Below are 17,314 nucleotides of genomic sequence, written 5' to 3' on the forward strand. Positions count from 1 at the left end.
CCTATTGTAAAGAAATATACTGATGGCTCAAAAGATCCTGAATCTGGGCATACACCTGAAGCAGAAGTCATTTCACTACTGGACTTTAAAATAGGTAAAAGAACATCTAATTTCTTTCATTTGCTACAAGTTGTTATTTGCACTTGATTCTTTATCAAGCCTTATAAGCCCAAAAAGGAAAATCTGACTCAAGACAGGATTTTCTCAAAGATCCCTGTTCAGATTTCAACATCTATGAATAAAAGTCATCTTTTGTGGATTCCTGCTCACGTGGGGGATTGTGGGAAATGAAATGGCGGATGAGTTGACAAAAAAGGCTTTAAAGTATTTAATAATAAATGTTAATGTCCATCTGGGGAAAGCTGGAATGAAGGGGTTAATTAAAAATATAATTAAGCATACATGGCAAGAGTTGTGGTCACAGGAAGGAAATGTGTGGCAAAAGAAGGGATGACACAATAATGCCATGACTCAAAATTGGAGACACAGCTTTGAATTAATCACTTTTTAAAACTTGTAAACAATACAGGATTGTGCAGCAAATGTGGATTACCAGAATCAGCCGAACATGTTCTTCTCAAATATGCTGGCCTGGTAATAACAAAGAAAGATCTCAGCTCATAGAAGAGGTTGTAGAAAAGGCTGTAATGAAAAGGCTGACATTTAAGAACTTAATTAAAAAGTGACCACAGCTTTATTAGAGTATCTTAAGAAAACAAGTTTAATTAGAATAATTGAGGTGTTTTTTTGTGTGTTTGTTTTGCTTTCCTTTCTTTCCCTTCTACAGCAACGCTTCACACTCCACCCCAGTAGGTGGCGGGAATGCACCAAAGCTGGTTTGCCAACCACCATTAAATCGAAAAGAAGTAGAAGAAAGAAGAAGAACATTTCGCACAGAGGTGGTGCACACTGTGGACAAGATGGTTGCCTCTATGTGGCGGATCAGCGGGGCAGTGAATCGAGCTCTTGTTAAAGCTCGCTACGTGAGTATTTCATGGCTTTTCATTTTAATACTGGCTTTAGGAATTTCAAACATTACATTTAAGTACGCGCATATTAAACAGTTGATCTCCATGCTCACAGTGGCTGTCATTGGCCTTGTCAATGCCGGAGAGCTAGCTGATAGCTCAGTTACACTGAAGGTTAGATCTCTTTCTAGTGTGTGAGAGCTTCGAGGATCAAGACACGAGTTTTTAATAGTTCTGTAAGCAAGTCACTTTGTAACTCTTGAAAATTAGATATTGCACTTTTATTTTTATTTTTCTTCTTGGTTGGTTATGGAACATGAAATTTTACCTGACAAGGTCATTGAAAACTTACGTCATCCTGATATAGAATATTTTAATCGGTTTATATTGCTAAACTTACTGTATACCTTATTCATTTTTGTGACTTTTCCCTTTCGTCAATTTTAATCAAATAACAGATATACGTTATGGAGCGCTGTCTCCTCAATGCAGCATCACACAATTACAACAAAACAGCATAGAATATGGTTTGACGAAGAGCTCATGGTGCTTGCTGAAAGCAAGGCATCACTGTTATTGCTCATAGCCTACTTATTATTATTATTTTTATTATTATTATTCCGTACAAAAGTTTAGCGCGTAACTCGCCCCGCACCGTTTGTCTCAGACCCCTGAGTGAGGTGTCAAATCGACCGGCTCATTGAGGAGAGGTGTGCTACTTTTATAAGCGATCGGGGGTATGGTGTTCGCTATGAGGCGCCGGACTGGACAAAAGCGAAACGAACTGCGCGAGCGAGCGACAGTGCGCGAGAGATGCTGCCTTCACGTGCTCTGGAAAAGATGATATTTTCCACTTGTGAACTGGTATTTACCAGTGTGTTGTGTTCAAGTGCTTGTCGTAATGTAGTACCCGCAAGGTCTGTGTCAGTAGAGTATCTTTTTTATCTTTACAAAAAAAAAAAAAAAAAAAAAAAACGTAAATGTGGTGCTATTCTGATTATTAAAACATAATTAATAATTAAAAAAATAATAAAACATGACATAAAATGATTAAATATGAACCAAGGAAATTGCGGCGAAGTTGAAAATTGAGTGTTAACGCATTATATTACAATCGTTAATGACACAACATTGTATAGAGAGCCTAAGTCCCTCCCCTTCCGGTCGACCACCATGGGACCTTATTTCGGAAAAACATTGTATGGTAGTCAATGGCGAGAGACAACAAGTATTTTGATCTCGTTTGAATTGTGCCCTGATTTACACATATGATGTTTGTCAATTTAAAAGATACATTTTAAAGTCAAGAAAGTCGCAGCTTGATATAAAACTGCTGAGGTATAAGACTGTGAAAACACGTAATTACAAAGACTACAAACCCAGAAGGCGCACACGCGACGTCATTCCTTTTCTCTCAATGAATGAAGCTAACTTTACTGAAGCTAACGTCAGTCATTGTTTCTATAGTCTTACATAATAATGGTAACGTTATGCCGTCATGCCTGAGTGTTTTGAGCCAGAATACACACATACGAGCAACGGATCTTGTGACGCACATAGTGCGAGACAAGAGATGTAGTTCATTGAGCAATTTTCACATAAAACTAAACGTTACTCTTCTGTTTTATGACAAACTGCGACTTTCTTTACTTTCATAATTACCTTTTAAATTGGCAAACATCATATGTGTAGTTCAGGGCACAGTTCAGACGGAATAAAAAGATAAGTTATCTCTCGCCATTGACTTCCATACATATTTTTTCCGAAATAAGGTCCCATGAGCCGGAAGCGGAGGGGCGGGACTTAGGCTCTCTATAGGCTACAAAAACCATAGATATAATATACATAGACGCCCTATTGGCCGCTGGATCGTACGTCAACGGCGCCGCCATACTGCGGAGGGCAACTTTCCCATACCTCTCATAGCGAGAATTGAGAAAAATGCCTATTTCTTGTGCTGCTTGGGGCTTTTCAAATCGCCACACAATTGAAAACAGGTCTCAGGGAATTACCTTTCACAAGCAAAACTGAAAATTTGTTTCTGGTTGCATTTCATTTACTATTTTTATTTTCAGAGGAGAAAGGCCGCGAAATTTAAAAATACTACTGTTATTGTGTCACGAAATGTAGTTTTAAGAGTTTTTCAGTCGACAATGTAGTTGTTTAAAGCTCAAATCTGTGGTTTATTTATAAAGATAGCGCCTTTTTAAAAATGTTATCTGACGGTTTCGGAGTTGATCCAGCGATCACCGCGGGCGCTCAGCGCTCATGTACCCCGCCGAGAACAGCCTTGCCTCGGCTATAGTGCTTCTGAGTTCTGACGTTCGTCGCTGTCAGTCTAGTGAGAATAATTCGTCTTGTGTTTATCTAACGGGCGATCTTTGGTTTCATTAATCTATAATTTGTTCCTTGGCAGATTGTTTTGGCTGAGGGCAAAGTGAAGTTTCATAACTTTATATATTTAGGCTATTTAACTTTAACAGTGTAGCCTGCTGTATGTTTGACTGGATCGTTTACTTTATTTCTTGACTTGTATAGCTTCTTATACCTTTTAAAAACTGAAATTTAACAAAAAGAGACAGGGTTGCGTCATTTTATTTTATATAGCCTATGTAATAATATTTTAAAATTTATAAATTTACATTATTTATTATTGTTATTATAATAATATACCACTTGCGATTATCAATCTATTATAGTTATGCTGTTAAATTATTTTACTATTCATTGTAACTATTTAACTTATTCTTTTTTATTGTCTATATTCTGTAATTGATATTTCATATTCTATTGCTATTATTATAGTATTATACATAAACTATGCTATTATCAATTTATTATTATTATTATTATTATATTAGTACTTATGATATTATATAATTATACTTTTCATTACTATTTTATTTACTGTATACTGTTTGTTTATTTTATTGACTAAACTATTTACTATTAGCCTACCTCTCACTTTATCTAATTTACTATTTGCATTGCACTGTAGTTGTACCATATCATATGTATTACCATAAAGGATCCATCAGTTATCTTTGTTATTGCTAAAATCAGGTCAATGACAGAATATGCTTTTCCCACAATAAGAAAACTTTATTTAATTTAATGTGAAAATTAAATTATATCTCAGTATGGGGGTGTTCACAATTCTTATCCAAGAATGAAAAGCTAAATACATGACAAGCCTGAGCTTTGGCCATTCCTTATTAAAAAAAAAAAAAAAATTATAAGTCTAACTATCGAGAGTTTAACTAACTAACTACAGATGGAACTTTTTTGTACACCACATACAAACCACCGAAATCGGTTGATAAATTTAAATTTTTTTTGTGGTTTTTATACAGAAAAACCGCAGCTCACCTGTTTACTTGCATTGATTACAGCGCAGTCTTGCCCTCCACAAAATGGCGGACGCGTTGACGTATCGCAGCAACGTTCCAAAGCGGCCAATAGGGCGTCTATGTATTTATTATGTCTATGACAAAAACTATCCGCTAACAGTATTCACGACTCTTGCGTTGCTCTCCGCCATTTTGAAAAGGTCAAAGGTTATCTCATCTCGGCAACTCGTGCATCAAAATTTTCTATGAGTTGCCCAGTGGAAAATACCACATGAGGGGGTGTTCATGTGCATTTTCCATGTCGGCTTTTGGTATTTACCATAATTACCATAGCACGTGAAGGCACCAAGAGACCGAGTGTGTCTGCGCGCGAGAGAGACCGAGTGTAATATAATATAAAATAAAAACAAGAATTAAATTATTACCACTGAATTAGCAGGATGTAGCTTATACTTTCTTTCTCTGTTAACATACTCTTGTCTTCAATTCATATTAAGTATAACTTATTATTCAATAAAACCCCAGTGTTACTCGTCCCTAAATAGAACCACAAAATTGGCAAATTAAATTACACAATTAAAAGAGAGACAACTTCTTTCAAAATATCGATTCAGTGACCATGACTTGGAAATGAAGAATGGACGACATAAACTCATGGATACCAAGAAAGAGAACAGAGACTATGCAGACTGTGATTTGAATCAGATAGATAGAAAATGAGAGAACTTTTTTGTCTGTCCCAAGTAGCCTACTACAAGGGGAATATTTTTTCTACAATTTGCAGAACTGAATTTTTCATTCTTTAGCCTACTCTAAGTGACTCAGAGAAACATTACTATTTGCTCGATTTTTTTTTTATTATTTTAATATTTTATATTGTAGGCCTATTTATATTTTATATGCATTGTATTTATAATTAACATTAGGAAAAGACTAGAGATAGTATCTTCTGTTATAACATTTTGTTAAAGATTATAACATCTCAGAAAAAAAACCCACTTTATTTCCTGTAGCTACATATCAGACCAATTAGATGTTTTGCTGCATTCTTATCAAAGGGAGTCTTTGCAGATATAACCATTTAGATGCCATTATCCTCTCCACAGCTCTCATGGTACTGATCTCGATGAATAACATCTAGTCATTGTTATTTAAGAAACGTAAAACCTGGTTGTGGTACAGTGTTCATTATAATAATTTGTTACATTTATATAGCGCTTTTTCTGAGACCTCAAAGCGCTTTACATAGATGGGGGAATCTCCTTAACCACCACCAATGTGCAGCATCCACTTGGATGATACGACGGCAGCCATATTGCGCCAGAACGCCCACCACACACCAGCTTACTGGTGGAGAGGAGACAGTGATGAAGACAATCAGTATATGGGGATGATTAGGAGGCCATGATGGACAGGGGCCAAGGGGCAAATTTGGCCAGGATGCCGGGGTTACACCCCTACTCTTTTTCAAAGGACATCCTGGGATTTTTAATGACCACAGAGAGTCAGGACCTCGGTTTAACGTCTCATCCGAAGGACGGTGCTCTTTTGGCAGTATAGTGTCCCTGTCACTACACTGGGGCATTAGGACCCACACAGACCACAGGGTGAGCACTTTTCCAAAGACATTGAAATATGACTTAGGCAATTATGCTATGAGGCTAATTACTTTGTACCAATTAGCCTACTAAACTAATGCTCGGAGTCGGACACACTCGGTCCTTCTCGCGCGCAGACACACTCGGTCTCTCGCGCGCAGACACACTCGGTCTCTCTCGCTCACTTTCGCTCGCCCGCGCAGACACACTTGGTCTCTCTCGCGTACTGTCACTCGCTCGCGCAGTTCGTTTCGCTTTTATCAAGTCCGGTGCCTCATAGTTTGCCTCAGGGGCGAAAAATCGGCCGAAAAATCCCATTGACTTAACATTGCGACCAAGGGGCGGATTAAGGTGGTCAGGGGCCCCTAGGCTGCTCTTTGTGTAAGGCCCCCAGCCCCCCACTAAAAATGTATTTAGTGCCATATGGTCCACACGCAACTAAGGTGAACTGGCATACACACATTGAGAGAGCCAACACTACAGTGTTTCCTTACATTCCTTCAAGTGGTGAACAATTCACATCTACCCAATCACCTGCTTGTTTTTTTTTTTTTTTTTGAATGTTTCTTATTGGCCAATTAGGGTCTTTTTTTGTTCGCGCCAGGCACAGCGTTATGGGTGCCACAACTTTTCTTAAAAAACAACAACAACAAAAAACTTTTAATATATTCTAATTTTGTCAAGAATTATAAAAAATCGGCAATAAGCTCATTATTTGTGCTAAAATAGTCTAAATGTTTAGTTTTAAAAACAATTTTAAAAAGCTGGTTTTGTCTATTTTGATGTTTCTGCGCAAGTTCAGCAGACAGTGGTTCAGGTTTGTTCCGATCAGAGCTCGTGAGCGGAGAGCGCATTTCTGAATTTTCCGCTCCGCTCGCTCATTCCGCTCAGGGTCGCTCGCCCAACCCAGAATGGCCTGCTGCCTGGTTCGAAAATATGTGGAATAAGGGCTGCCTCCGATTAATTTTTTTTCTAGTCGACTAGTAGTTGTTCATTTAAGCCATTCGTGGACAAATCGCCCCTTTATATTAATTACTTAGGCTATAGGATAATGAGCGTTTACGTAAGCGCACGACCGCACGCATAAAGCTTGCCACAAAGAACCAGTAAAAGTAATGATTATGAATGTGTCTAAAATAGCAAGGAGACATTTAATTATTTATTAATAAACTGGTGTTTTCTGTGTCGCTGCAAAGATGAAGTTGGCAATGCGGACTCACCATGAACGCCAGAGAGAAATGCACATTTCGGATTACATATTCAGAGAGTAGCCTATTTCTTTTGGTTTTGAATATTTTCGTTTAAAAGGAGACATTTCAAGCTTTCTATAATAGATAGCCTATATTTCTCAAATCTGTGAGGCACAAGCTGAGTTTCGGCACCCTCCAGTCCACGTGCAATGCAAGTGATTCTGCCGGTGCATTATCTGCTATATATTTGCTGCTTATTATTAAATACAGGCAATTGGTTGATAAAACATTGAATAAAATTGAGATACAATTTATACAAAACGAAAATCTTTTAAAAAGAGACTTTCTACAAAACAAAACTCAGATCCAGACATTGCACATCTCATGATGTATCATATCTTTCTCATGCTGCATGCTCACTTTCATAATCAACACTGATTAAATTAAAAAAACATAATGACGTCACATATTTTCCAACCCAGCCCTCAGCCCTGTTGCAACCGCCGTTGTTTAGGTCCCTTAAACGCGCACGTACAGTCTCAGAGTCATCGCTGCAACCAGGAGATGAAGAGAGCTGAGATCCACATCACCTAGCACATCTTCGTCTCTGCCACCCCAGGATGATAGCGCGGCTAGTGCAGTTAGCGCGACCAGCGCCGTTGCAAGGAGGGCGCCAGCGCCTCTGCCTCGCAAGTGGATGATAGCCCTGAAGACGCCTAGCAATTGTATACCTTTAGTGGTAGTATACCTTTAGTTAAATTATACCTTAAGAGTCTTCGTAGCGCGCTAAGAGACAACGTTATCAGGAAACGCAGCCCAGGTATGATGCGTAATGGAGATTCCAAAGCGCTCTTCTTTGGTCAGAACCATGGAGAGCGATCGCGGATAGGTCCGTCCTATGCACCGAAACTTTTTACAGTGCAACAAAATATTTAAAGAGCATCAGGCTATTAAAATCTATATTATGTATACGCACAGATAATATAACAGTATATTAGTCAGTAATTTTTATTAGGTTAAACAGTGATTGGATAAGGTTTTTAATTTAAGGCCCACCCACAATTGGTCTGGCCCAAAACTGGAATCCTGGCGCCGTGCCTTCGTGCTTAAGTAAAAAAAAAAAAAAAAAAAAAATATCGTCTGGCCAATCCGAGGCCCCTGCACACGTGGGGCCCCTAGGCTGCAGCCTACGCAAGCCTGTGCATTAATCCGCGCCAGATTGCAACGAACTTTGAGCACTCGTAACTCTGAGCGAGGACTTCGCAGAACAGGATGAGCGAGGATTTCGCTCTTTGCCACTTTGGAAGAGGCTGACAGGCTCTGTAAGAACATACCTCACAATGGGGTAAAAGTTACCCCCCAAGGGGGGCAGGAGCGTCCCAAAGTTTCCCATTGACTTACAATGGTGTAGGACGGCCCATGAAATGCATTGTACCCTAAATGCATTGCATTGCATTAGGGATTTTGTATTGAATGTAGCTCTGGATCACAGTGTCATAGAGACAAGGGGGCGGGCTCATTTTACTCAGACGACCAATCAGTCTCTCAGGATCATTGTAAAGTTATCAAGCAACTCCCTAGCAACCACTCAAAATACCCTAGCAACACCATAGCAACCACCCATAACACCCTAGCAACTGCCTAGCAATGCCCTAGCAACCACCCAGAATACCCTAGCAACTGCCTAGCAACCACCAAGAGTACCCTAGTAACCGCCTAGCAACCACCCAGAATACCCTAGCAACTGCCTAGCAACACCATAGCAACCACCCAGAATACCCTAGCAACACCCTAGCAACCACCCAGAACACCCTAGCAACTGCCTAGCAATGCCCTAGCAACCACCCAGAACACCCTAGCAACCGCCTAGCAACACCATAGCAACCACCCAGAATACCCTAGCAACCGCCTAGCAACACCCTAGCAACCACCCAGAATACCCTAGCAACTACCTAGCAACCGCCTAGCAACCACCAAGAATACCCTAGCAACCGCCTAGCAACACCATAGCAAGCACCCAGAATACCCTAACAACTGCCTAGCAACACCCTAGCAATGCCCTAGCAACCACCCAGAACACCCTAGCAACCACCTAGCAACACCATAGCAACCACCCAGAATACCCTAGCAACTGCCTAGCAATGCCCTAGCAACCACCCAGAACACCCTAGCAACTGCCTAGCAACGCCCTAGCAACCACCCAGAATACCCTAGCAACCGCCTAGCAACACCATAGCAACCACCCAGAATACCCTAGCAACTACCTAGCAACCACCCATTACACCCTAGCAACCGCCTAGCAACACCATAGCAAGCACCCAGAATACCCTAGCAACTGCCTAGCAACGCCCTAGCAATGCCCTAGCAACCACCCAGAACACCCTAGCAACCACCTAGCAACACCATAGCAACCACCCAGAATACCCTAGCAACTGCCTAGCAATGCCCTAGCAACCACCAAGAATACCCTAGCAACCGCCTAGCAACCACCCAGAATACCCTAGCAACCGCCTAGCAACACCATAGCAACCACCCAGAATACCCTAGCAATGCCCTAGCAACCACCTTGCAAAGCCCTAGCAACCACCCAGAACACCCTAGCAACCACCTGAACAACATGAATAAGCCATATCTCAGCACCAGAACATCGTACAGACATGTTTGTTGGCTCGTATGCAATCATGTACCACACTCTAGCAAACGAGTGGCGAGTTTTGCCACTGCAAGCACCACTTCACATTTTCTTCAGGAAATGTACATTCTAGTTTTGATTATTAGACTATTAGAACATTCTATTATTATGTGAGTCCGTGACCTATACGAGTGTCAATAGAAGGAAACTATGACAATCATAACTCTTAAATCATAGTTCTTAAATATGTGCTGTTCGTTCATTTTGGTTTCATATAGTTTTGAAAAAATATACTATATGATAATTTTTTGTTTTATGACTACACAAATTTAGTGAAAAGTATTTTTCTTACAGCTTAAATACATGTGTGCAGGCCTACATGTTAATCATTTAAAAATAAAGCCCCCCCCCCCACACCACATTTTTTACATTTATATTTTTTTTTACATTAATACATTTATAGACTTAAAAGAGGTAAAAGGTATAAGAGGTAAAAAGGTGTATGGAGTAAAAATAAAGGATATAAATAAATCTGTTGCAATAGCTCTTTTCAGTCCACTGTGTTCTGTTTCTCCTGATTATATTTTCTTTTTATGAAAAAGAATCTGAAATTGTAAGACAATTTGCATTTTTTGTAAGTACTGTGCACTTTTGGTCTGTTCTCAGTTTATTAAACAATATACCCCACGAATGGCTAATTTACTTAAATTCCCTATGAATCTCTAGATTTTCTCCATAAATTCTCACATCTCTTTTCAAGATTTTTTTTTCCCACTTTCACTTCTATTCCCTGTTTACTGTAATGCTTCTAAAGTGGTGAAGTGCAATTAGAAAACATGAATGTATGAGTACAGAAACAGCCGAATCAAATACATAAATCTTAAACATGAACATAGTAATAACGTTCATATTCAGGGCACATCTATATGCAATATACTTAATTTAAAAATACTTGAGTTGAATTTATATCACTTTTTCTCTCTCCTTGTACATGATTCATTTATTTTATATGATAATAAAATAATAATAAAAATTGTCAGTGTGTCAGAAGTAGGGAAGCATAGCTATTTTTATTTAATCTTATTTAAAACACTTTCATTAAGTCATTGTTACATTTATAATAAAGACCTGTCTTATTTCACATTGAGTGAAACATTTTCTTTCATGTTTCATTTTAAAAGCTAATGGCTGATTTATCTTTTATTGACTTGTTTTCTTATAAAATCCTTAATTGCTTAGACACATTACTACTCACTGAAAAATGTAAACATAAAACTAATTAACAAAACTAGCTATAGGCCAAATCAAACACTTTATTCAAATCTTGTTTTATCGGTCAACCTCTAGTTCATTGCATTATTCTGTGAATTATTATTATTATATTTTTTTCTTGCTTTTTAAAATTGATGCAAGAATGTGCATCATATTCTTATGTCTATCTTTCTTTTTATTTTAGCCTCTTCAGCTGTCTCTGAGACGAGGACAGGCCTCTGTATCATATGCTCAGAGCCTGCTCGGAGTTTCAGAAACTCGGCTCACTACCTTAAGCAATGGCTTGAGGATTGCCTCTGAAGAGACCAACCAGGCCACTTGCACGGTGACTTCTTTTTTTATAGGCTAATATAGTCTGTGTGTTCATAAAAATAACAGGAATTGAAAAAAGCCTAAGTAACTGTCCTTTTAACTTTTCCATTTACAAATGAACATGTTTAACTAAAAGGAAATCAACCTCAAAAGTACTGAGCACTGCTAACTTAATCCTTTGTGCCTTTCATTTGTCTGCCTTTTGCAGGTCGGCCTTTGGATTGGTTGTGGGAGCAGATATGAGTCTGAGAAGAATAATGGTGCCGGATTTTTCCTGGAGCATATGGCATTTAAAGTATACATGATACCTTTACTTGTTCTCTCTAAATTAATAATGCTGCAAGGGTATTGCTGCTTCACAATACGAGTTATGATGCGTGTCAGAATTATATCACAGCAGAATGCATTATAATATATTCACATCATATTAAATCTTGATTGTTGCTCAATTTTTTTTATTACTGTCTAAGTTAAATGTTTGGATTCAAAAGTGCAAATTCATTGAAATGACACCTTTTGAGGAATGGGGCTGGGCAAAAAAATAGATTTTTCGATTAATCGATTTATTTTTATTTTTAATGTGGTCGATTCAATATCGATTATCAATAGCCACGATTCGATCTTTTCCGTATTTATTTCCGTGAACATTGAACATAATGGGTGCTTCTCATTTCTTATTTGTGCATCCTCGCTTCCTTTCCTTGCCCTTAGGATGCTAGGGAAGGAGACACCTGTGTATCCACGCTTATGACTTCCTTGCTCCTCAATCCTCATCTCCTCCCCTCGTTTGCACGCTATTTCAAGCATTCAGGCGAAAGAGAACTCTTGTGCGCTGTGTGCAGTTTTGGCTGTGCAGTGCTCACAGCTGAGCATCTCAGAGATCATGCAAATAATAAAATGAATTCTTTCACGTCTCCCTGTGCTTAAACGGACAAATTCACACAAATTTCTCTCAAAATGCCCGCCTTTGCGAGTATCCAAGTAAACATAAGTCGGTTATGGCTTAAGTAAAGAGCGCATGTGTATCATTATATTGGGTCTGTACATTAGTCTTAAAGCAACCTAATATTCCTGCAGCTGTCGGTTATTTAATGTTAAACTACAAAAGACAAGGAACTCGCTCCCTGCTCTTCACTGAATAATGTTTTTATAACTTTAATAAGGATTAACCTAGAATTAATTTGTACAGTGAAGATTATATGCAGTTATTTTACATTTGATTACATTATTCAATTTCTGTACCTGAAAACTACTGTTAGACCTACCTAAAAAAACCTTAAAGGTCCCCTATTATGCAAAATTCACTTTTGCATGCTGTTTGGACATAAATGTGTGTTGGGAGTGTGTACACAACCAGCCAATAGTGATAAAAATCCACTCTCTCCTTTTTTATTAATCCCCATAAATCATCAGCAGTGTCTCCAAACGACCTGTTTTCAGAATGCTGTTTTAGTGACGTCACTAAGCTCAGGCCCCGCCCACGAGGGTTGACAGACACTGCCGTTTCAACATAGACCCGCCCTGATCGAGTCCACTGCTGCTGCACTGACGAGAATGTCTCCCAAGCGTTGTAGGTGTTGTGTGGCTGGATGTATTAATCCACATAGCTCTCTCTATTTACTCCCGAAATCTGAGGCAGCCGCTGAAGACGAGGTGGAATTATTTTGTTTTTAAAGAAAATGATCCCTCAACTCTACCGAAATTCGTTTATGTACTTGCGCACTTCTTATAACTTACTGTGTTTACTCAGCTCTTACGGTGATTTTCTTAAGTAAAACTGACGCTTCATCTTTTGTGTTATGTACAGTAAACTTTATAAAACTCATCAGTATATGTTTGATCATCATTCGGACCTGGTCCGAAACAGCAGACTTATTAATAATGGATACATACAAGCAGATGACAAATACGTTATAACCGTAATTAAACTACTAAACTATACCTGTTCCATCTCTATACAGCACTCTGACTCTGTAGGCATTATTGTCTGACTCGAAATGAACACCGTTACTGAGAGTTTCTGATATTATCATCATTCCGTGAGATGAAATTGTCCTGAGAGACTGAGCGCGAGCTCATGAATCTCCGCCCCCTGTGCCGTCCAGCAGCAGCTTATTTGCATTTAAAGGGCACACACTAAAACAGTGCGTTTTTCTGAGCCCCAAAAAAATGACAATTTAAACATGCTGTAAAAAATGATCTGTTGGGTATTTTGAGCTAAAACTTCACATACACCCTTATTCACCATCAGAGACATCAGAGACTTATTTTACATCTTGTGAAAAGGGGCATAATACGGGACCTTTAAAAGCACTTATTTCATTTGTACCTTTGTTCTATTGTATTTATTTGTGTTAATGCCTTGTATTTTAATTCTTTGTTTATTTTTATTTTTATTAATGACTGTTTACTTCTTTTTAATAATCTTTGAAATTTATATTTGTAGTTTTAGCTGTGGTATAAAAATTGGAATAGAGAATTGTTAAACTTCACTGGTATCTAAAATGTTGGGTGTCATAACCTTATTTATTACAATACAAGGATACATGGGTCAAAAAAATCAAAAACAATAACTATTTTATTAATTTATTACTTTCTTTGTAGTGGGGCCAGTGAAAATGGAATGATTGAATTCAATGAATCGAATGAAAAATAGAATCAAATTGAGATCTTGTGAATCGGATTCGAATTGAATCGAATTGGGGCATCTGAATCGATACCCAGCCCTATTGAGGAAAAGCCATAGACTGTAAAAAAATATGGACGTAGTGTCCGTGACGTCACCCGTAGGTTTCTGAAGAGCATTTTTGAAGCCTAAAGTGGGCGTAGCCGTCCGTCGCCATCTTGGCCTTGCGTCACTCCAGGATAACAGAAAATAGGCAAACAGGCGGGGTGTGAGTGGAGCTGAGCAGCCTGGCTATCTGAAATCACCTAGCTCGACGTGATCGAGTTAGCTGATAATGTAAAACCAATTAAACATTCCTATTTTTGCCCTTCGAAATATTATAATAGTTAAAAGACGTGGCTACAAGTTAGGCTGCGTCCGAAATCGAATACTTCCCTACTATATAGTATGCGAAAAACAGTACGCGAGCAGAGTAGTATGTCCGAAATCATAGAATTCGAAAAACAGTAGGCGAGAAGTACCCGGATGATCTACTACATCCGGCGAGATTCTGAAGTGCGCATACGATGGACACTTTACTATCCCATGATGCCACGGGAGAGGAGTTGTTGTCGTTATATTTGAAAATGGCGGAAAACGGAGACGTGGCTGTTTACAAGTGTAAGTACTTTACAACACACTTTTTGTTTATTTGTGGTTAAATTGTATTCGTTTAACATCATACAAGTAAACGATTGACTTGTTAAAAGTTTAAATAATGTAAATCGAGGGTACAAGTTTGTGAATTGGCTGCAAAATGACAATTTTATCATTATTATTATTGCCGAACAGAACGAGCTAATGTCTGTCAGTTAACACTGTTTTATTTAAACAACGACGTTGTTTCTCAGTTAAATGAGAGGGTTACACAACTTTTATTTTTTAATTTTACAACGATTTTATTTCTTCTTTACCAGTGTTGATATGTAATATGTGTTGGCTACAAAGCAAGCTACTGTTATCAAGTGTAACTTACCTCAACTTGTCCAACATTACTATTAATTTAATAATATAGATTGACCATGGTTCATCACTAATGTTAAATTCTGTGTTGATTTTGCAGGGGCTGATGACCACACCTGTGTTCTTATAGAGTGGCTAATGAAAGAGAGGAAAGAAAAGAAAAGAAAGAGCGACGAGAGGGAGAGGAAAGATTCCTCCAGCTTTTAGAAATTGCTAAAAAAAAATTATAATAAAGAAAACAAATGTTACACACTCTCTTTCCATTTATTTGTTAGTAAGTTCATTTTGTAATGCTGTTTTAGCAAGTTTTATTACAAAACACTTAATTCCCAGGGATTTACAGTAGTTAGATTGTCAGTTGTGAAGTATTTAATATGTGGCATGGAGTAATTAATATTTTTAAAGGGTATTGTGTGTGCACTTATTTTGTGACAGATTCCAGATGTTTTTTTTTTTGAAAAGCAAATTGCAGGTATATCTGAAAAATATGAGTGCCACACTGAAGAGAAATATCCACACACCCCAGACACCTTTAAAATGTATTTGCTTTATTTTTGTATATTATTTAACTTTTTAATGGATACAGAATACAAAAGTTTAAAACAAAATCACAAAACTTTGGCAAAAAGTAGTATAATAGAGCTTAAAGCACCACCAAAAGCAAAAGTTTTAAAACTTTTTTTATTAAAGTGTCATCTTGAGGGAAGAAAATGAACGTCAGCAGCTTCAGTAAGGTAACCTTCACAGGTTTCTAAAGATCTAAAGGGACTTTCTTACTAACAATCTCATTTGTTGGGCATCACTTTAAAATAATTTAAAATCTGTTTCTTTAAAAGCATGTGTACAAGATGAGAACTTTACACCCTGGGCAATTTTTGGATTTCCACTTGAATTTTTCCTACCTAAATTTAAAGTAAATAATTTGTAAAAAATTAAGCTCAAATATGTGATATGTAGCTAGAACACCAGCACCTCGATGTCCTTTTTTTCCACCCATGGTCCCAATCAGTGACTGGATGGACTACCGTGAGGGGTGGAGGTCAGCTCCATCTTTAAAATATAGATGAAGAATTGGCGTTGTAGGGCTCACAATCTGTAACGTGTTCATAGTTTATTTTAAAATACGATTTGAATCGACAAGACACTTGTTTTCTGTGTTGGATTGTTTTCTGTGTTGGATTATTTATATGTATATGTATTATATGTATATGATCCATTTCTTGTGTGTGTGTGTGTATATATATATATATATATATATATATATATATACATACATACATACATACATGCATACATACATGCATACATACATACACACATACACATACACATACACACACACACACACACACACACACACACACACACACACACACACACACACACACACACACACACACACACACACACACACATATATATATCTGAATACTTAGGATGTAAAAGCCTCTAAGTGCCATCTGGAATTTTCTTTTAGTTTGATTATTTTTATCAAGCTTGTATGTTTATGTTCAGTTATTTCACTTTAATGGCAATGAAAAGGACCTATTAATTGTCATTAAAGTGAAATTACTGAACCTAAATAATATAAGTTTGATAAAAATGCTCATTTTAGAAGAATTCTTTTCTTTTAAGTCTTAAGTCTTCATATATACACATGTATGAATGAATGTGTGTGTGTATTGTATCTGACCTCAGTGTGTTACCCTATTGTTCACTGTGTGTGTGTGTGTGTGTGTGTGTGTATATATATATATATATATATATATGTGTGTATATATATATATATATATATACACACATACACACTGTGATATTGCCATCCATGAATGAATCGACAGAGATAAACACGCATATTATTGATTCATTCATGTTTATTCATTGATGGCACTATCACAAGCAAATAAATTACTTTTTCCTTACCAAAAATCAGCCTCTGTCATTGTTCATAGGTTTGTGTGTGTGCGAGCAACTGACCGACGACTCTGAATTGTGAGCACGAACGACGTAAAAACGCAGACGAAAGCGGAAAGAAGAACTAAAAACATTGCTCTGGTGCAGTCAGTGGAACGGGCTCTTTAAATTTTCGCGCTGATGTGACCGTACTCGGTTACTAACGTAACCTCGGTTCTCTCTAGAAGAGGGAACGAGTACTGCGTTTTATCAAAACGCTACGGGAAAAGTCTCTTTTCACGAAACACTGAAGCAAAAAATTATCCTTTAATTTTCATATATGTAAAACGCGTTGCGGCAGCAGCAGTCAGCTATGGCGAGACGGCTTGCTCGCTCATTGGCTGCTCTGCGGCAACTGCATAAGCCTATCGAGCGAGGCCTGAGATGATGTCAGGCCAATGAGGGCGCTTC

General features: G+C 38.0%; 1 protein-coding gene across 1 annotated transcript in view; it reads left to right on the forward strand.

Moving 5' to 3' along the window:
* Positions 1–416: 416 nt before the first annotated feature.
* uqcrc1 (ubiquinol-cytochrome c reductase core protein 1) overlaps positions 417–17,314 on the forward strand; it is a 56,318-nt gene continuing 39,420 nt past the window's right edge. Inside the window, exons 1-4 of the mRNA XM_079883263.1 lie at positions 417–594; positions 788–983; positions 11,195–11,335; positions 11,531–11,617. Coding sequence (XP_079739389.1) covers positions 569–594; positions 788–983; positions 11,195–11,335; positions 11,531–11,617 — 450 coding nt within the window. The 5' untranslated portion in view covers positions 417–568. The remainder of the gene's footprint in view (positions 595–787; positions 984–11,194; positions 11,336–11,530; positions 11,618–17,314) is intronic.

This window comes from Squalius cephalus, assembly GCF_949319135.1.
Source record: "Squalius cephalus genome assembly, chromosome: 10".
NCBI classification, from domain to species: Eukaryota; Metazoa; Chordata; class Actinopteri; order Cypriniformes; family Leuciscidae; genus Squalius; species Squalius cephalus.